At 50.6% G+C, this 21234-nt stretch overlaps 1 protein-coding gene across 3 annotated transcripts in view; it reads right to left on the bottom strand.

Annotated features, from left to right (window-relative positions):
- Positions 1-21234, bottom strand: part of Rgs6 (regulator of G protein signaling 6) — a 545705-nt gene that overhangs the window by 5946 nt on the left and 518525 nt on the right. The window contains exons 17-18 of one of the 3 annotated variants that reach the window (XM_013346421.2): positions 17990-18043; positions 6271-6337 (exon numbers count right to left, since the gene is read on the bottom strand). The exons of 1 other annotated variant lie outside the window; for it this stretch is intronic. In XM_013346421.2, coding sequence (XP_013201875.2) covers positions 6271-6337; positions 17990-18043 — 121 coding nt within the window. The remainder of the gene's footprint in view (positions 1-6270; positions 6338-17989; positions 18044-21234) is intronic. One more of the 3 variants, XM_026779939.1, reaches the window with a different exon arrangement.

Genomic DNA, 21234 nt, shown 5'->3' with positions numbered 1-21234 from the left:
CTTTCTCATATGGGCTGGGGAACATTTACCTTCCCTGCTGATTCATTTGGGCATGTGTCTTCCTGGTGTAGGCATAAAGGCAAGAATTATAGGACTGTGTAGAGACTCCCTTCTGGACAGATGTGAGTCTAAGGGCCTTCTGGGATGACGATATTACTTCCTGTCACCTGCTCATATGAAAGGTGCAGCCTAGCGCTGCAGTAACCACACACTCAATCTGGCTCCTCCTCTTCTACCCTTCCTCCACCGGGACCCCAAATTAAACATTGTGTACTTGGATATCTAAATTTAACTGATACATGTGGGAAAAAAATCCCTAGATCGAACTAAAAATGTCACCAATGTGTGGTTTAAAAGCTCAGAGACAAAGGCGGTGAAGTTTGCCAGTTGCCCAAACCCTTGCTGTGGTTCCATCTTCATTAGTGAGATCATTTGGGCTACAGAGGCACTGTGGGTTGCAGTAGGCTAGAGAGGTTTTTTTTTTTTTTTCTAGAGGATTGTTCTCAGTGATTTTAGCCCTGAGGCTCCTCCACCCTTCACCTTTCCCAGTTCTGCAGAAAGAGCCTGGCTGGATTTGGAGGTGATAATTAATCTCTACCTGCCAAAGACTCAGCCTCATAGCTCTGACTCCAAGGACCCATGGCCAGCCTGCCAATAGTGTGTCCCACCCCTCTGCCCCACTTCTCCCATTTCTGGGGACTTCAGGGATGAAACAGGTAGCTAAGCGGCCCAGGATCTTCTGGGAACAGTACCAGTCTCTCAGCATCCAGGTGGTGGTGTGTGGCCTTTGGGTCCCTTTCTTACTGCAGAACATTTACTGAGTGCTAGCTCTGATGCTCAAGATGGAGGTCAGGAAGGTTCACTTGGGAGAGGGTTTGGCAGGCATTCTGCTCAGTGGAGCAGGTCTAGCTGCAACCCACCCGCCACACCATCCTCTGAGTGAGCGAGGCAGGGCTATGGCCTGAAAGGAAGTTAATCACACAGGAGCAGGCAGGGCTGGATGCCTGACCAGGGGCTTTGGGGAAGAAATTGTGAGATTCCCCCTGGCTCAGCAGCAGCCTGCCTTCGGAAGAGCAGAGATTCCTGTGGTGTTCAGGGATCAAAGTGAAATCCTCCAGGCGAAGCTGTCTGTGTTCTGAGGTGAACTCCCCCAGAGGCTATGCCCAATGGGCTTGCAGGTTGCTTCAGGCACCTACTCCATCCAGAGCCTCCTCCTGTACCCCATGGGGCTCTCTCCTTCCTCTGCTTTTCTCCCATCCCTGCCTCCAGCTTGGACGATTCTGAGAGAAGGGGAGGGATCATTCTGCCAGTGCCTGGCACCTATAGAGCTACAGAGGCAGCAGTGTTTGGCGGGTGTGAATGTGTGGTGTTCCTCAGTGCCCGTCAGGTGGGATTGGGCTGTGGCACCAGCTCAGCCTGAGGCCTTGGTGCAGCTGAGTGAAGCAACAGAGGGCGACTAAAAATGCTTTCAGCAGGCAGCCTTTGTCCAAATGAGGGAAGCGTACAGGGATTAAGAACTGGACTGCGGAAGGTACATTCCAGAGACACCAGAGCTTGGCGCATAGGCAGAGCACCTCTTGCCTTCCACACACTTGGCAAAGTATAGCCCAGGAGAACTCAGGATGCTTAAACTTCCGGGATCAGGGACTCGATGCTTAGGTCACAAACACCCATACATTCAGCACCCAGCCCCAACCCATGATTTCATCTCTGTGGCCCTTGAGGTGGCTAGAAGCCTGGAAGAAGATGTTATGGGAATCCTTTTGTTTCTGAAAAAATGCACAAAAGGCATAGCTCCCTTTTGTGCGGTGCTGGAGGAAGAGCCAACATGCTGCTGGACATGCTGAGGCTCTGGGCATCACACTTGGAGATCGTAACCGACAAAGCATGCATGACCCCATGGCCACGAGCATTTGTCCCGTACTTACCTGGGAGACTGAGGCTAAGAAACCCATTGGCTGAGAGGAGAGCCGTGGCTCAGAGGGAAGCTAGGGGCGGGTGTCACAGGCCATACCGGGGAGAGCAGGGCCAGTCACTAGGGTCTCAGGGTGGGGGTCACTCTTTTTAATGTAAGGGAATATGGACATTTGAGCTGATAGGATTCTCTGACTGATCGTCTCACATGATCTAGGACTAAAGTTAGATGTCTGCAGTATTGATCAAATCAAAATCTAGGCTCCAGCGGGGTTTGTCTGGCCCTGGGAGAGAGGAGTGGCATTGGCGGGAAAGGGGATATAAGGGACTTTTGTAGGATGGTGGGGTGTAGGTTACATGAGCGTATTTTTTTGTCAGATTCATAGAACCTTATATTTCAGATCTGCATTTTACCATATACAATCATAATTTAAGGGGGAAACCACAAGAAATAAGAGGGAATAATAAGAAAATTAGGGAGGGAAAAATACCCCAGCTGTCTCATCACCGAGTTTCTCCTCCGTTTTCTTTGTTAGTTGCTGGGTCCACCTTTGCCATTCTAGAAACTGAATCCTCCCTCCTCCCACCTGGGAAAGACTCGGGTCCCTCTGGGCAGGACCAATTTGGGGCGCTATTTCTGGCTTCCATTGATCCCTGCTGAACCCCTTGGTGTGACACACAGGCGTCTTTCATCCTTGCTAATGAAACGTAGTGTTCTGCTGAATTGGGCACACCAGCCCAGAGATGGGCTGTCCTTTCGAGGAGTGTGAAGGTCATGTGTGAGCCCATGATGTTCAAGTTCACAGGGGATGTCTGTACACTGACAAACTCAGTGAATGGGGAGAGGTGGGTCAAGAAAAGCAGTCGGAAAGCCACAAGCCAGGTTCAAAGGCTAGGGGTTCTGGTGAGGGCTTGGCAGTTGTGGGCGGAGCAGAGGGCCGGTCTAACTTCAGCAGGTCTTTCCCTGGGGAGAACTCCTGGTGCTTTGCCAGCTCTGAGTAAGGCACAGGAAGGATTTGGATAGAAAGTATGAGGACTCCTACTACATCGCCTTTCCCAGCGGTATTTGAAAGTGGAGAGGGAGAAGGCTACTTCTTGGGATGGTTCAGGTGTCTGAGGAGCTCTGTCAGGGGACAACAGAAGATTCTGTACTTAAAATAGTTTCAAAGTATCTTCAGCTCCCCGTCTTTTCTTAACCTGTTCTCGACTATACGAAGTGGGGCTGGGGAAATGGAATATACAGATAATGGGATGTACTGAGGACTGCCAGACTACACCCACAGTGGGGCCAGACAGTGCAGCCTGATGGGAAGACGGTATTTCTAGACTGTTCCACCCTGACACAGGGAGTCTGTAGAGTAGGAACCCCATGGCAAGATTCCTGGGTGCTGATCCCTCCACGGCTCTCACCAAGCTTTCTGATCTCTCTCGGGGGTTGAAGGGCATTTTGATCTGTTCTAAAATATTCTATTTGAGTATTATATAAGAAGGTATGTATATTTAAAAAAGCCCACAGGCGTAGGTGAAACTCAAACTAGTAACAAAAACTTATAGCCGAAAAGTAGTATATATTTAGGTCAGGCCTGATCCTGAATCTGCTTTATAAAGTAAAAATCAATCAAGATAAAACCCATGAAAACAGCACCTCATGCCACATGTGGTGGCATAAGCAGGAAGGTGTCGGTGGGCGCATGGTTAGTGAGGGACTATGGAGTCTGTTCATCATTTGAACACCAGGACTGTTTTCAGGTAATTTTCCTTTGTTTTTGTTTGAAATTTAAATTTAGGCAAGAGGAGCTGCCAGCTACCATAGCTGGGTGAATGGAAATAGGCCAACCACTCTCTTGACATCCCAGGGCCTTTCTCTTTGAATTTTCTAAGTCTTCACCCATTAGGTGGCAACTATAGCTCATGGACCTCTCTTTGCAAGCAAACTTTTCCAGTTGCCCAGGTCTTCGTGGAGGCAGGATGGAACGGGGCTCATCACTACAGATCCAGGTTATTAGACAGCAGCAGCAGCAGCTGCCCCCAATGGCAAACGTCAGACCCCTAGGCATCTGACAGACACCTGGACAAATGCCCACAGCATCTTCACGGGTTAGGTAATTCTTTATCATCATGTAATGGATGAGGTAGGAGAGATGGAGAGATTTGCCTGAGAGAGGACAGTCACAGGGTGGCAGAGCCAAGGTGATCGGCCTCAGGAACTACCCATCTACTTGGCACACGGCCATGTCTCAAGAGAGGAGGCAGACAGGAACACTCGGGTACTAGGCACTTGGCGCACCTCCATACTTAACTGGACCCGCTTTCTGGCCAGTACAGGGTGCTTTTCCTTGAATATACTCGAGCCCATTTCAAACACTTTCTGCTGTGCTCAGGGGCTTTTCCTTTCAGATCTGGGAGTTCTGTGACAGGGGAGGTATCCCTCAGTGACTGGTAAGCCTGGCAAAAGGTACCTTTGCCAACTGCACTGAGCCAAGTGTAGGTGGGCACGGCTTGGTGTGTATAGATCTACAGCAGTGGATTCTGGACACACCAGATGATGCCGTCATTGTGTTTGTGGCTGTGTGTTACTAGTACCTTTAAGCTCTCCTGTGGTGACCTCAAGGATAGAAGCGGGTGTGACACTGGCTTTTTCTAAGATGGGTCAGGCAGAGTGGACTTAGCTCCTGTTAGAAATGACCCCATTCCAAGTCATTATGGACCAAGTGCCCAATTTGGAGTAGCCTAGACAGGCTAGGGAACCCTCCCTGGATGGTGACCATGCTCTTTGGCTCTTGCCTCCTCATTTCTTACGATATCTTTGCAGAGCTAACCTTTGCCAGTAGGTTTGGGTGAGCCACGAAAGACCCTCTTCCACATCCCTCCAGCTGCATAGAGACTAAGCTGGCACCAGGCAGGGATGCCAGGAGAGATGCGAGCGCAACAGCTGCGCCCAGTACTGGTGGCAGGATGCCCAGGCTTGGACTCTCTGGCCTGCTTTCCGTGCTATGCGTTTCCACCTCCCCCGCTGCTCTGCCCCCTCTGCAGTGGAAATCGCTCCCCCCACCCCAGACTATAGGGCCTTCCGTCACTATTTCCTCTCACTCCAGCGGAGCCACCTGCCCTTTCCACCTTCAGTCCACCCTTCAGCTGGTGGGAACTTCTTGGTGGTCTCGGGAAGGGAGGGGTGGGGGCGTTGCACTTGCAAAGCCCTCCAGTAGCATACCTGCCTGGGGGCCTGCACAATGTCTGCCTCATGCTCTTCTTTTCCTCCCCCCGCCCCCCAATGTACATGGAGATCTAAGCTCTGGTTTACTCCAAATTCGGAAAAGGCCAAAGACTCAAGAAAACAGGGAGATGACTGTGTTGCTATTGGCAACAACTGGATGCTCCTGTTTTTCCAACAGGGAAGTTCAAGTCACCCTTGGCTATGACCACAGGGTGCTCGCAGCTAAAGCTTATAATTTGATACTATGGACAAGCCAACAGAAGAAGTCGCTTGCTCGGCAGTATGAGATTCTCCTGGGGACCTGTGAAGACTTCAGTGCTATTTACCCAAAGGCACTTATCTCCTGCAAACACACACTGGCTGGTGTCCCTAACTATATTTCCTAAGGCAGAGCGACAATTTCCTGATTTACCCCTTGCCCACCCAAAGCAGGATACTTCATGAATACCCATGTCTACTTGGAGGCGTACGAAAAGCAGGTAGTTCCTTTCCCGTCCCTCTCTACCACCTTGACTGCAATTCTGCACTGTATGAGCTAGGCATCTGGGCTTTCTTAACCTGGAAAAGGGATAGGCTAAGCAGCATTCTCAAGTGTCATCTGGCTAGGACCAAACACCATTGAAATTCCTAGCTTCCAAGAATTTCCTACTTCTCTTTTCCTGCAGACTCTTTTTTTATACAGGACTAGGAAGGTTTGGGTTTTTCTGAGGATTCAGTCCCAGGATTGCTAAGGAAGGGTTCTGAAAGTCTTATTTTGAAGAGGAAACCGCAAAGTCACTGCAATTGGACCTAAAAACACCTGGGAAGTTGTTGGATGTGGGTACCCTGAGACATGAACTGTAGGATCACTACCCAGGACGGTGTTTGTGCATTGCCTCCAGGACAAAGGACTCATGTTGGCATCATGTCTGGGATACTCAACTCCTTGTTTCTTAGGAAGAAAAAAAAAGCTACAGATGTCAAAAACAGGGATTCCAAGAAATAGGTGCCACTGATTGTCCGTGAGACCAACGCATGAGGACAGGAGCTGTGAGCAGAGCCAAGGCCACAGGCAGACAGATTGTCTCTGCTGGACTGTGGAACACTGTCTATGCAGAAGGATCCCCAAGGTTAGAGAGTGTACAGACACCGGGATCACTCACCCACTGCTGGAAGGAAGCCACCTCGGGGGTGAAACGCGGCGGCCATTCTGACGCGGCGCCAGCAGCACTAGGCAATTGTGTTTGGGGGAAGGGAAGTGAAGAATAACTCATCCAGCTGAAACCGTGAAGACCTGCGGCTTTAGAGGAGCCCCTGCCCAGATGCGCATCCAGCCTTGACAGCCATGCAGCCCATGCACAGGCGCATGCAGGCCTGCAGCATATGGTGACACACGAACCATACGCCGAACACCTGGGTGTGTATCAAAAAGGCAGTGCACGCACCTGGGTACACTCCCGGTCACATGTATGTGCAGCCGTGTACACCCGCGCGCATGTCCACAGGGCAGGCATTCACATAAGCATCTCATGCAAGATACATAAGCAGCTATGAGGTTAATGGCAGAGATTTTTACAGCAGCTTCCAACCGTGCCAACATTTGACAACACTGCAGACTTGAAGCCTCGGCCTTTGGACGCATATAAAACATTCTCCTCAGGACAATTCATTTGTGTCACCCCTGTTTCTACCAACGCTACAAGCAGTAGGCGCCCACTCCCCGGGGACCTGGTTTATGGAGATGTTTTTGGAGCTTTCCCTGCCACTGGCTTCTGAGTCTTCCAACAGCCTTGCTGTATAATGAGTGCTTTAAAAAAATAGAAACTGCTGTTTATCTGGCAGATGGAGCAACTGGCCTTGGTGTGCGGTTGTATTGCTCAGGGTGGGTCCAGGCAGACACGCAGCTGAGAGGTGAGTTGCTCTGGAAATGCGGCTCAGAGGAGGGCTATGCTCAGAGGACTGGATTTTACACGTTTCTAGGGGACAAAACCATTCCTGGTCTGTGTCTGGACTAGGAGGCATTTGAAGGCCCTGGGCCTCGGTGGCAGTCCTGAGGCCAGGTCTCGGCAACGCAGCAACTGGGCCTCGGTGGCAGTCCTGAGGCCAGGTCTCGGCAACGCAGCAACGTTTTAACTGTGGCCCTTCCTACCTCTTGGGTTGATGAGACTCATAGCTCCAAGGCTTCCTGGGAAGCCCTTAAGAGCCACAGGAAATAGGTCACGTGCCAGAGGTTGGCCTTTTGGGCACCATTGTCCCTCTCCATTCCCCAGGAAAGCAGATGATCCAAGCTAAGTTTAAAGTAGGCCAGCAATAAAAGCTCCCATGCACTGAGCTGTTACCATGCCAGCCACTGTAGTAAATGCACCTTGCATACAGTGCCACTTACACCCCCCAACTACAAAATCAATAGAGATACCTACCTCACGGAATGCTGTTGCAAATGACATAAGACAGTAAACGGAGAACTAAGGCTGCGATTTTTGACAAATACTACTAAATAGTTGTCAAATGCGTAGGCTGCAAACAGTGTGCTGTGTGTAGAATTTATACTTCATCTCTTACTATTCTCTCTTTTACAGAGGGAGAAACTGAGGCTTAGACTATCTTCTCATGGTCATCCAACACAGGGGTAGAGTTGGAGGAGAGAACCAAAGTCCCTCTCAAGCAATGCCCAGCCTGACAGGGTTAATTTAACACCGTGAGTTCCCAGGCCATGGCAGCTGTCACTATCATAGTCTCATTTAGTGCTGACCTCTGCTCTGTGAGGCAGGATTTGTTATGCCCCTCAGGTCCACGAGGGACTCTTCCAAGCTCTTAAAACCAGTATCGGGTAGAGCAAGTGAGTGGGGGTTCCATTTTGGCTGCCTGCTTCTGACTCACTTCCGTCTCTGAATTTCTATAGGCACTAAAGGGACGAGGCTCTGGGGGAAGAAACAAGCAGGTCAACTGTGGGAGGAAAGAGACTGCAGGCTGAGCATGTGGCCACGCTTTTGCCATTCGATCCTAGGTAGTTACTGCAGCTTCGTCGCAACCCAGCCCCTCCTCTAGTTAGGGACACCCGAAGAGGTAACTGGGTAGGAACAGGAGCAGGCTCAGAGGTTCAGAGAAGCCAGGTTAGAGGGCCCAGCCTGGGGCCAAAGATACTCTCCGGCTGGCAAGACACACCGCACCAGCCAGTCCTTGCCACCTCTGGAGCTCACGGTCCTAGCAGGAACCAGGTACCACACCTGGAAGAAGCTACTGAAAGGCAGGCCGGGGGCCCTGGTGGGTACCGCCCAACCCATACTCCTTGGTGGTCCTACAGACCTAGGAATTAGTCAAGAGAACTATGATTGAGGACTAGCAAATGATGGGCTCTGAAGCTCTGTATCATTACCAAGGAAACCTCCACCAAGTATATGACCTCTGGTCATGATCACCCACATAGAATAATGGTTGCCTCCTCTTCACGTTCTTTATGGATGCTCTGGAACCATATCGTAGCTATCACCCAGTACCAACTCTACCCGCAGACTACAGGGCTGTGCTTTTGGTTCTAGCTGGCTAGTCTGTGTGTTCAACAGACATGGAGGGTCTACCAGCCTACTGTTTGTGGGAGAGATGACGATTGGAGGCAGGTGCCCCTCCTCCAATCTCCCCGCCCCATACCTCCTAGGTCAAGGCCCCCTGCTGCTCCTGATCAGGGATTTAAAGGACCATCAGAGAACATAACAATCACCAACCCTGTCTGAGCTTTCTTCTGCGTTAAAAAAAAAAATCTTGTTAAAACTTTGCTGACTTTCTCAGGATCACCATGTTTAATGAGAGGCCTCAACGAATTTGAAAGCAAAAGATGAAGAGAGGAAAAAAGCCATGAGCTGTAATCACCATAATTACGCAATCCCAGGATGAGCTGAAAGCAGCCCCTGGTGAAGCTGGAGGGAGTGTCATCTACAATCGGGTTGGTTCCAGGACAGCTGAAAAGAATGTGACATGAAAGCCCTTCCTTCCCCAGAGCCAGGTCTAAGATGGGCTCCCTAGGTGGGACCAGGGAGGAGGGGTGGGCAGGGAGGGCAGTCTTTCTGGTCGGAAGCCCCTGGGGGCATGCTAGGTTCCTGGGCTGTCTGCTGCCTTGCCTGGAATCTGCAGTGGCACTGGGTGGAAAGACTAATGCTTTTCTGCTTTCAACAAAATACCCATTCTGATGGGAACTGTGACAAGGCATGCTTTTTTCCAACCCAGGGCCGGGATGCTCTCTGCTCCTGACTGTGCCCAGCCCCCTGTGCCAACGAGTGCCTGTGCCCTTCGCCGGTTGACCTCCTTTCAGGCGTGCGGAGGAGAGAGTCCTGTTGCCCAGGGCTCAGCTGCAGCAGCAGCAAATGGTCAAGGTCAGCGAAGGGGAGAGGCACGGAAGATGTAAGGAGGGTAGAAATTCTGGTGCTTGAATTTCCCCTGCTTTCTGTGTGTCATGTTTACCTGCTATTTTTCCAAGGCAGACTCACGGATCCCTCTTCTCCGCTCTCAGCAAGCTCCCTGCTTATAACCCATTCACCTTTCCCACCGCTTGTAGACCACTGAATTAAACATGGCGAGACCCCTTAAGTAATTAGCATAGCCTGGGATTCCAATTGGAAGACATTATGAAATTTAGTGCAGAAAGTTCCCATGCAATGATCTTGACCGTGGAGCTTATAAACGCTGTCAGAACATTCTCCCCAGGTCTTCTATCCACCTGTTCTACTTTACCCATTGGGGCAGTCTAGATGGCCCATTTATCCTGGGAAGCAAAGAGGATCGTCAGGTTTGCTTGAGGCCAGACACCCCCACCCCTTAACATGGTTTCTCTGTGTAGCTTTGGAGCCTGTCCTGGAACTAGCTTTTTTATAAGACCAGGCTGGCCTTCAATTCACAGAGATCCGCCTGTCTCTGCCTCCCTAGTGCTGGGATTGAAGGTGTGCGCCACCACCACCCGCCCGGCATGGCCAGACATCTTTATATACTCCTGTCTCCCTTGTCATGACTTTCACAATCCCTTTCTCTTCTGAATTTCTTCTGACTCATCAAAACCCTGGATAGGATACAGAAGGTTAGCATGAAGATGCCCAGAGCAGCACAAGGCATCCTCTGGCCTGTGATCATTTCCATTTCTGTTATCAGAGCCTCAAGCTATGATAATGATGATCAAGAAATGATATGTTGGAGAAGTGGGCAGAAGTAAACATTAGTTTCGATCTTTGGGTTGAAATCTAACAGGTTTCTTTTTTTTTTTTTCCAGTAGTAGGATGTCACTAGGGTCACCCAGGAAAAGGAGAACAGAATGCCCTGCCAAATGTTAAACCAATGAGGCCCGCTCCTGTTTGAGACCGTGCTGCTGCTGCTATGCTCACAAGGACAGGGCCGCGTTGAGGGAGAGTGGCAGACCCACTGCTGTTTGGGCCCTGTCTCATCTTCCCACCCAATAGGGAGCTGCCTTCAATGCCCCAGTCACCTTCTCTCCTTGCTTTATGAAAGATGCCCGGGCACTGAAAGTCCCTCTGCTGAACTTGCTCTGCTCTCCTTCAGTGTCCCGGGTGGCCATTGGCTTCCAAGCAGCATCCTATAGACTTTTCCCTACAATGTGTACGTCGTAGGTGTGCCCTCCTCCTGCGACACTGTGCTTTCTTAACTACACGGCAACCTGAGACATCCTAGCTGCTTTAACAAAGGGAAGCACCTACTCCTTTGTTTTCAGAGTGACTCATTAAGTCGGGGGAAGACCTGCATGTCTTAAGGCCTTGCTTGCCAGTCCTCTGATCTTAAGCTTCCCTACTTCCCTTTCAACTCTCCAGTTTGGACAACAGACAGCATCCAGTCTCCTTGACCTTGGGATAGGTAGTCTCGTCCTCTTTCCAGGACCTATAAGCCCAGTAATGCCTGGAAGTGGCTCTCTCTACTCTGTCCTGCTGACGGGACCACGGTGGGTTTGTCCCCTAAAGAGGCATACACAGTCTCTTGAGTGATCTGCCTTCTCACTGGACAGATGGGAGCCCACGAGGTCCCCATGTGGATGCATGGGGACAAGTGCCAGAGTCTGACAGCACAGTGACAAGGAATAAGCTGGAAATCCCACAACCCCACAGGCCACCGCTAAAGCAGGATCACTTACCAGCACGATGACTTTCCTAAGTGGGGGTGGTCAGGAGGCAACAGGATGGCAAAGGGCTCAGGTCACCTCCCAAAATAGATCCCTGCCTGGCACATAGACAGTCTGCCCCTAGCCTGCTCACTGGGAGACTGGCAGGGATGAGGTCTGGATCGAAATCAGCTGCCAGCTGAGCCCTTCAGCCTCAGAGGACTTGGGAGTTTCAGTCAGCTGCGTGGCACACTGGGGTCCGGGAAAGGCAGGAACAGTGATGTGGGGGCTGAGGGGAGGGAGGGCATCCCAGAGACTTGCTTACTCCAGTGTCCTGATGCTGAACTATACACACAGTTCTTCTCTGAACTGGTACTGGGTGGCCAGGACATTTTGGGGGGTGCTTTTAGTTGTCAGATTGTATCCTCAGTTGTAACAACTGGGGTTCTGGTGTCAGGGCCTAGGGATGATGAATTGCCCCCAAATGACAATGAAACTCTGTATAGAAACAAAACAACCAAACAGACCCTGATGCCGCTGATCAGTTCACCAGGGTGTTTTCCCTGCCTTCCAGCAGCCCGGCTGGTTCAGTTGCTTTTACAGCTTATGAAAAACAGACTTCTACGCTTTCAATTTTATAGCTACAAACTGAGTGCTTTACCACACTTCCCATGGGCCGAAACAGAAAGAGGACCGAGAACAGAGGAGGGTTCGCCTCCCACTGACGGTAACGGTGACATCCTTGTCTCCCAGATCCCTTACTCATCTCAGAACGTGCTCAGACCCGGGGTCCCTGTCAAAGAAGGGGGCATAGTGACGAGTCCCCGATGGCCACACTTCATTCTTGGTCTTGCAGTATACGGCACCTCTATTTAGCAGCAGCAACACTGGGACACTGTCCTGCCTAGCTGACCTGAACCACTTGCCCCCAGGCATCCCAACCCGAAGGAGGGAGTGCTGAGCTGGCAAGGCAAGATGGCACCGCTCCCTGTTCTCTGTGACTTCTGCCTGCTCTCTGGCTATTCAGTGCAGGAGTGAGCCATGGGTTGTCAGAGGGCCTGTCCTGTAAGACAGGGAGGTGTGGCTTCAGTTTTCCTGCTGGTGCCTGTCTGGGGTCTGTAAATACTTCTGACTCCCATCCTAGCCACTGCTCACCTCCTAATCTCCAGGCCTGTCAGACATGTCTGAATCAGGTAACTAATGGGACAAAAAGGCAGCTTCTCTCCGACTTTCGGGAATGATTCATACAGCTCAGGAGTCCCAGTGTGGAGTGGGGCACACACCTGCAGAACATTCCCAACTAGACAGGAACGCCAGCGATTAACCAGTCCAAGTTATTATACAGGGAAGGCAGGGGAGGGGACAATAATTCTCCAGGATAAGTCATTTGCCTGGGATCACACAGCAAGGCAGTAGCTACTCTGCATCGAGGAGGCCCAGGAGGCATTGAGGCTGCTCTAGGGACACAGACCTTCACTCCTCCCCACCCATGTATTATGACAGCTGGCGCTAGCTATAATACCCCTATGGCTGGATTAGATGGGAGAGGCTGCTTCTAACGTCTGGAACACTATGGTTTCAAAAGGACCCGAGGACTGTTTGCCATCAAAGGCAGCCCTGTATCTGTATAGCTGTTTCAGTCATCTCTAGCTAGAGACCTGAGAAGGTTTTCCGACCGCGGTCCAGGTCTAAGCGTTTGCAGACTCATCCCCACCAGGCCGTTCCTCAGGAAATGCTGAGGCAGAAGGAAACAACCCTGGGAGCAAGTGATGCAGTCACAGGGTCAACTGCCCTGGTTCCCCAACCCTTCCAGAAGGCCCCGACCTGGAGCTGAAGTTATGTCTCTCAGCCTCTCCCTGGGCCCTCACTCTGGGCAGCTCTGAGTCCTACATCCAGCAGGTTCTCTAGCTGTCTGTTGAGAGAGGGGACAGGGGAATGACAGCTGGCGGATTCCCTGGGTTTCATCTCCACCCGACTTCCTCTACCCCCACCCTGCATTTCTTGGCAGGCAGGACAAAAAGCCCATAGTCAGAGATGCCACTGGTCATGTGCCAAGGAGCCCTCTGCTCCCAGCCCTCCTGCTGTAGTCCAAGAAATACCATAGCACAGCCACCCCCCACATTCCTCACCCCTTCCCTGGCCCTGCTCGGTACTTGTGTTCTGTCTTTGCCGCTCATAATTAGAACAGATGGAAGTCTTAAGGGGTAGCTGGAGCTTTAGTGGGGAAGGTAAAGGGGTGTGGCTGCCAGCTCCACTGGGACCACCATTTTGTTCCACTCAAATGCCGCCACACTCTGAGATGTCTTCCTTGATACTATGTACAAGGGACAGGGGACTTTCTCCTCCTCCCCAGCTCAGAGTTCACACCAGATGGCTTCAGCTGCCATCCGAAAGAGGAAATGGCATTGCCCGCTGCTCTTGGGCTAGAGCCTCTTTTACTTCCCTCTCACCTCTCCTGCCTCTCCAGAAGCCCCCGGTTCTTTATCACGGTCCTGCCCTGCGGAGCTGTCAGCCTGCTGTCTGTCTAGGGTCAGCTATCAACATCAAAGTGAGATCGGTGTGAGGAGACTTTCTGGCCACCCACCCTCTTCTCTTCCCATGTGCTATCATCCCTCTACCACAAAGCCAGGAAGGCAGCAGAGTCTGGCAGGCCAGTGGGCCCTGGACAGTGGTCTGCATTTGGATATACCCTTCCCCTTCAAGGTGAGTGATGGGTTTCCCACCAAAGGACCCCAGAGGAGATAGCACAAAAGGCAGCCCACAATGATTGTCAGGTGTTTCCTATGCTGATGTCAAATATTATAGCCATTGTAGAAAGACCAGCAAGAGATGGACTCTGGCTCACGAAGGGATCCCTGCCCTGATGACTGACCCCGCTGCTGACCTCTTGACAACAACTGCCACCTTGCATGCTAGGGAACCAAGCCAGATGCCTTCCACATGACACGGGATGGACCAACCTAGCAGCGATGGTCAGCCCAACAGCAGTGTTGATGGTCAACACAACAGAAGTGTGCACTGTTCCTGCAGAGGACTTGAGTTCAGCCCTCCAGTATCCACATCTGGGGTCTCACACCTACCTGTCTGTGACCCTGAAGCCAAGGGATCTGACCCCTTTGTCTGGACTTCATGGGCACCAGACACATTCCCCCAGTGAATAAAATAAAACATGTAAGACAGAGTTAGTCAACCGAGCATTTGGTACTGGCCACGGAAACCTGGACCGTGTCTCGGTTGATATGATACGTTATGTTAAGAGTGTTTGAAAAAGTCCTGGTACATTTTATTTAGCTAAGGCCCATTTTTGTCTGGCTTGGCACACAGGGCCCCTTTCTCTTACTTTGGAGTGTAGGACTCTCATCTTCCTGCTACTCAGAGCACGCTCCTGTCAGTAAGTCCCTAATACGCTGTCTTCTGAGCAATTCTGAGTTTGTCTGCCCCTTTCTTTGGTCTTTCTGCACCTTCCACCTTTGCTGTCTACCTCTCTTGGATTCTAGACTTTTCTAAAACAGGTTCCTTTGGCCCAATTCCATGTTTGAAAGCCCTTTGAGGAGTTACAGTGTATCATCGTCCTCTCTGAAGCTAGAGCTCATTGAACAAGGGCCCCGTGGACAGTGGTGGAGGCCGAGAAAAGCCTGTGATGAACGGCCAGAGGGGTGCACACGGGGCTGGGCCCACCAAAGGGAGTTCTAGGGCAGAGTGCACTACTACAGGTTAGCTGCAGGCCACCCCGGATTCTGATCCACATTTGGTTCTGAATCCGGCCTTTGCCGTCAGAGACGCAGGGTTTTAGGTAAGCTATATGGTTCCAGTCTGCCAGATGACATAATGCTGGCCACAACACCCTCCACATTTTCCTGGCACCTTAAAGTCCTGGGTGACTTCAAATAAAACTTCTGCTGGAGGGAGAAGCCCTCCCAGCACCGCTTAACCGGATAGCCAGGCCTCTGCACTCTTAAGAGCGTGGCCTTAGGAACGCCTCCATGGAATGCTCAGCTACTCCTTAGGAATGGATGTCTTTGGCCTCTGACAGACAGCTCCCTCAATGTCATGACATGTCCTGAGACTCGGCCTTCTCTCTGCAGCTGTTCCTCCTTTATCAAGGAACGAATTCTCCGGGGGAGAATTCTGGACTTCCTGGACTCACAGTCAGTCTGACTAGGATCTCTAGCCACTTGGATAAAATCCACCGTCAATTGATTAATTCTAAATGGCAGTCAGCCCCATGCCCTTATTAGTGAACTGCTTTGCTTTTCCCTACAAGTTCTCCATCAGTGGTGAATATGGATGGTCTGCTTATTGATCTCAGGGACATAGAAATACTAAACCAGCCCTTCGTTTTGTTCATGGTAAGCAGAGGAAACACAAGAAAATCTTCCTTTCCTTTCTTATCCTTCTCCTCCTCTTCATCTTTATGGAACAATGTAAACCTTCTAGAGAAGCTGAACACTGTATATGTATAGCATATTCAGAAAACGGGCATATTTATGGGTTGGTTATATTTGGTTAAAATACTGGGATGTTGAGCCCCTGAGTTTGAGTAGCAGAATCAGAGAGATGGTCTCTGGGGTTGGGGTGTTACCTACAGCTCACAAGGAGCAGGGAAGGGTCAGTGGCAATCCGCGGCTCTCACGGAACCAGAAAGCCCGAATGTATCACCTAGTAGAGTCTTCTCTTCATGAAAGAATCTCTGGGAATTGCTTTAAAACCTGGGGCCTTTTGCCACATAAATGCCTAAGTCTCAAGAGCTTGGCTGTTTTTCTGCTTTCCAGCCGTTACTTTGTGAATTCACATGGCATGCCAGCCATACGGAGAGGCAGGTACTTTCCTGTTCTGCTCATCAACAGACTTTTGAGGTCCACTGAGCTGACAATACTTCCGAGGTGAAGGGACACCAAAAAATGCCCTTCACAGATCTTCGCTGAGACTGTCTTTGCCTCTCCTGATACCCACTTCTCCTGGGAAGCAACCTGAAGAAGCCTGCACATCTTGTCCACATACCAGGTTTCCTCTCTAAACCTCGTCCTCACTGTCTACCTAAAGAGCGTGCACAGGGCTGTCCAAGCTCAGCTAGACCACAAAGAAAGCTCCCTTTTCTCAATTTGCACCTCAAAGTCCTGGTTGCCTCTATGGCTTGCTTTTAACTTGTGGGCTCAATCTCTAAACCTCTCCTATTTACAGCAGCCAGGCTACAGCTCAATACAGACCCCCCCCCCCGCTTTCTATGAAGCCATTGTGGTGGCCTATGAAGAGGTCCATCGGGCCTGGCCTCTGACAGTGCATGTGTCACCTTCATGACCACATGGCCACAGCAAACCAGCTGTAAGGACAAGGGGCCAACAGGTCTCCTGGTCTGCAGGTTTTCTCTTGTGAGAAAGCCTACGAAGACAGAGAGGCGCTTCGCTCTTTTAATTGCCACCTACCTCCCTGAGGTGTGATGATGTATACATTTGGTGGATTTAAAATCACGGTTACATGTCGTTAAAATGCATCCTGCTACGACAGGAAAATGGCTACGTAGCTGTCAACCCAGGATTTCTTAGACTATTTAGAAAGCACTGAAAAGGCACTAATCATACAGCAGTCATGTTTTACAAGGACTTTGCTCTTCCACAGAGGCGGGGAAACAAGGCAAGTTAGCGTCGGTGGGTCCCGCTCTTTGGGAAGAGCAAGGTGGCCAGTTCCAAGTGCCCTGCAACTGCTATTTTGGTTGCTGATAGTTTGATATTAATAGTACAGGCAGGGTTCCATGAACTCAATGGCTTCTTCTAGACCAGTCAGTATGCATCCAGTCTCAGGCTTGGAGAAGAAGCCACCATGGGAAGGGGCGATGTTTCTGCCTTGTGCCATGTAAGCCATGGCATAGATCCCATAGGGACCTCATGGACTGCTTTTACCTGCCTCCCTTCATGTCGCTGCCTCACCAAGCTGTTATGGAAAGGGGAAAGGCCATCTCCCTGCAGGGACAGGGAACCTCTATCCTGTCTGTACTCCTTTATCAGAATTAGGGACTGGGGAGATTGGTAAACCCTTGGCACAGTTATGGGGCTCAGTAACTCTCTTCCTCCCCAGGCTGCACTATGCAAATGAGGCTGACAAGGGACCTCAAGGGCTGTGGGTACTCATGCAGAGGCCACTAGCGTGCACACACACACACACACACACCAGCTGGACCACAGTGCCACACCCCATGCAGCGCGGTTGCTTCCTGCACACAGCAAAAGCCGCCTACACTGCAGCAACAGCAGCAACCCACACTAACAAGACGGTCAGGGTTCACAGAGGGAAATTTGGATTTTTTTTTTTTTTTTTTAGGCGAGTGATGGTTCTCAGCCAATTTGGTTCGTGGTTTGTTCCAAGGCCTTCTCCCCAGGCCGCTGTAGAAGATGCTCAGATGGCCCAGGCCCAGCCCCAGCCCCAGGAGCAGTAAGGGCCCTTCCTCCTCAGAGCCTCAAAACGAGGCCACAGATCCCATCCTGTGGCCAGGCACAGGCTGGGCCCTGAGCTGTGAACCTTCTGCAGCAGGTGGGGGGGGGGGATGCTTGCTCTTTTTGCAATCCCATCCCTGGAAGAGAAGCTGCAGACACTGGCAAAAGAAAGGAGTGAGGGGAGAGGAGGGGAAGCACTGGACTCCCGCCCACCAAGAAAAAAAAAAGAAAAAAAAAGAAAAAAAAAGAAGAAGAAGAAAAAAAAGAAAAAGAAAAAGAAGAAAAAAACAGGACAAAAAAGATCTGAAAACCCAAAACCAAAAGCGAAAGGAACATGGAGGGCAGAACACCGGCTGAACTTACCACACTGCGCGTGAACTTTTCTAGGGAAGTTCTACGACCTTGCTCACTTTCTGGCTTTAAGGGGGAGAAAAAAAAAGGGGGGGGGTAGGAAGAAAAATACAGGGGGAAAAAATCTTCAGCTTTCATGTGATTTCTAAACAGCAGCAGCCACAGCTAAAGAACAAAACACAAAAGCCAAATGCGGCAAAAAGGGCAGAGAGAAGCGGCCAGAGCTGTTGGCAGAGCTGATGAAGAGTAGGAAAACAGAAGCCCCGGAGAAACACACTGCCTCTCTGGCACCCAGGGGAGTGAGAGGAGGGAATGGGCTTTTATAGAAGGACCATGGGTGGTACTGCAGGGCCTTTGCCTTCTGGAGTGCCCTAGTGGCCATTCAAGATGGCTGCTTGTTACTCTCTCAGTTGGGCTCAGAAGCAGGGCCCTGGGTGGTTGTGGCCAGGAGGCCCCTGGGCCTCCGAGTGGTGACACAGAACAGACTAGCTCTGAGGGCTATCCATGTATGGCGGTGCTGGGATCCCAATGGGACTCTGGAAGCAGCCAGGGCTGAATTCATCTGTGAGTGTGGGTCAGGACTGTTTTCTCTCGAGGATTTTCCTGCCTAGAGGAACAGCTGCTAACTTCAGCGCCTTCCTAATGATTTTCTGTGTCCTGAGAGCAAGCAGAGGCTACTCGAGTACTTTGCAATGAAAAAGGGGGCTGAGGCCTCGGGAAACAAGCCTAGCTCTGAGCAGAAAACAGTTTCTCAGGTCCCAAGTGGTAACACGTATAAGCTGAACTGGGGATGGCTTCAGGAGGCTCAGCATCCTCCTGGGGGAACTCTTAGTTCATGTTCAAGGAGCAGAGGCAAGAGAAGGCAAAAGCCGAAAATGTTCTACTACAGGCCTCTCAGGAGGAAGAGATATGGTGCCTGCCTGACCCTTTCCCCAAGTTTCCTACCCAGAAAGAATGGAATTCTATCCCAAATGCCTTCTGTCTTGATTTAGAGCCCTGTTTCAGCCTAAGGTTGACAAATTCAGAGGACACACACACACACACACACACACACACACACACACACACACTACAAATACTTGCAACTTGGGAACTGAAGAAGCAGCTAGCTGTGTGTGGGTCTAGAATGTGCTAGAAACAGGGGTCAGGCAAGGGCAGCCGTTTTTGGCATCCACCCATGCCCCCTACTGACTTAACCAAGCTCCGAAAGACAGAGATGAAGTTGCAGAAGGAAAACACAAGACAAATGACATGTGACCATAGAGTTGGGCTGGGTTTTCTTCTCAGATAGGATCTGTGGGATCCATGTCTGGTCCATACCCAGAGTCTGCTATGGAGGGGGACAAAGCTCAGCTCTCATCCTAAAGACAGCAGAGGGCAGATATTGAGTCAAGTCAAGCAAGTTCTAGACCTGTTACTCTTATCCCCTGGCCACACAGTTGGGTTTCCTTTGAGCTGCTATTGAAACCCGTCATCACTGCTACATCACTGTCAATCAAAATCCAGTTCACCCTCCTTTAGAATCTAGTTCTCCAGAGCAACTCCTCTCTCTGAGGATAGCAGAAAAGAGGAAGAGCCATTACAACAGAGCGTTAAGTCAGAGCATAAGTCTGTGCTTCTAGACTCTACCAGGCATGGCTCTCAGCTGAAACAGGAGGCCAATTCTTACTCTCTGGGGCTGGAGGGAGGGTGGAGATCTCACACGCTATCAGAGGATGAACCGCAGCACCACTGGAATAGGAGGATGCTCTGGGCCTTCCTGAAGGTGCTGAGTTACAAGTCTGGTGCCTGGAGACTCTCAGGAAGACATGGATGGGAAAGCACCACTGTCTGGGGAAATAACTGCTCCATACTGAAGAGATGAGCAGGTACCCTGGCTTTCTGCCAGAAGAACATCCTTTAATTTGAGGGCTGTGGGGTAACTACTGAACTTCATTTGCAACCTTTCCCTCGAAGGGGTTAGTTGCTGCCCCATTCCCCTGGCCTCTTGACTGTTTGCTGCATTGGGAGGGATCTGCAAACTCAGCGTCTGACCTTTACTCTAAATGCTTATGTAGCTAGGCACAGATTGGTGAAATTGCTAGAGCCTTAAATGTGCCCTAACTGGGGTCAGTTTAGGGGACTTGAGCCTCAAGAAATGAAAAATAAATCTTCCCTTGACTTTCTCCCATGAGACTTAGGATTTAAGTGCCCAAAGTCTCTATGACCTTGATCTTTCTTCCAGTGCTTGAAAAAGTGGGCAGCAGAGCCACTTGTGTGGGGGGGAGTCTCATCCCCCATCTACAGGAACCCATCCTCCAAAAAGGGAATTGGCCAAAGGTTTCATATTCTCCATCCCACGAGCTCAACTCCAAGAGGGGCTTGGAAAGTAGCAGAGCTGAGCTTTTTTGACAGTAGAACTTCTGGAAGGTCTTTCAATTTTCTCAGAGTCTTAAGGATTCTTAGGGCATGTAAGAACAAGAAGGTAGAAGTAAATGCTCTCTAGGACCCTGGAGTTATATGGTACCAACCAGATGGGCAGACAGGCAAACATGTGGTACAGTTGCCAGTACACAGAGAAGAGTGTGAGGCTGAAAAGATAGCCCAACAGAAAGCCTGCGGATGGACAACCGTGTGTTTGGGGACTAGGGTTTGGATACCAGCAGAAGAGAAGTGTGCGTGCGTGCGTGTGCAGTGAGAATGGAAGTCGTAGAATCTAGAGCAAGTTGAGTTACACTTGACCACACATGGCCTTCAGGTTGGAGCGGAAGTGTCCGGAAGGGTGGCGTGTTCACCAGACTCATGAGCCCTGCCTCTTGCCCTCCCCTTTCCTAGCCCATGTATCATTCTTACATTCCTTCCCCACCCCTTCCAGGCACTCATCACCCACATGCTGAGGGGCTCCGCGCTCTGTGAATCAAGTCTCCAAGGGCTATAAGAGCCATGATTTAATTCCAAGTGGAAGAGGAGGAGGAAGTGGTTGGGAGGTGGTTACTTCCTAGTTAAAGTAACCGGGAAAAACTTCAGAGAAATGGTGAGCCAGGCTATGACGAGAAGGGATCAATGCCCTATTTTAGTGATGATTCAGATGTCTGGTGGATCCGTTAAAACTGGCAAGACTTTCTTTCCCGGGGTGGGGAGTGGGGGTGTCCTGATCCTCACTTCATACGCTCCCTTTCTAGTCAGGTTGGATAGGAAGGACCTGTGGGATGACTAAAGGGAACTGGCAGTGAAAAATCTCTTTGCTATCCTAAGAGATTTGCTTGGGTCACTGCCAA

Source organism: Microtus ochrogaster, chromosome 1 (genome assembly GCF_000317375.1).
Source record: "Microtus ochrogaster isolate Prairie Vole_2 chromosome 1, MicOch1.0, whole genome shotgun sequence".
Lineage (NCBI taxonomy): Eukaryota > Metazoa > Chordata > Mammalia > Rodentia > Cricetidae > Microtus > Microtus ochrogaster.
Note: the sequence above shows the minus strand (reverse complement) of the source record. Positions and strands in the feature narration are given on the sequence as shown.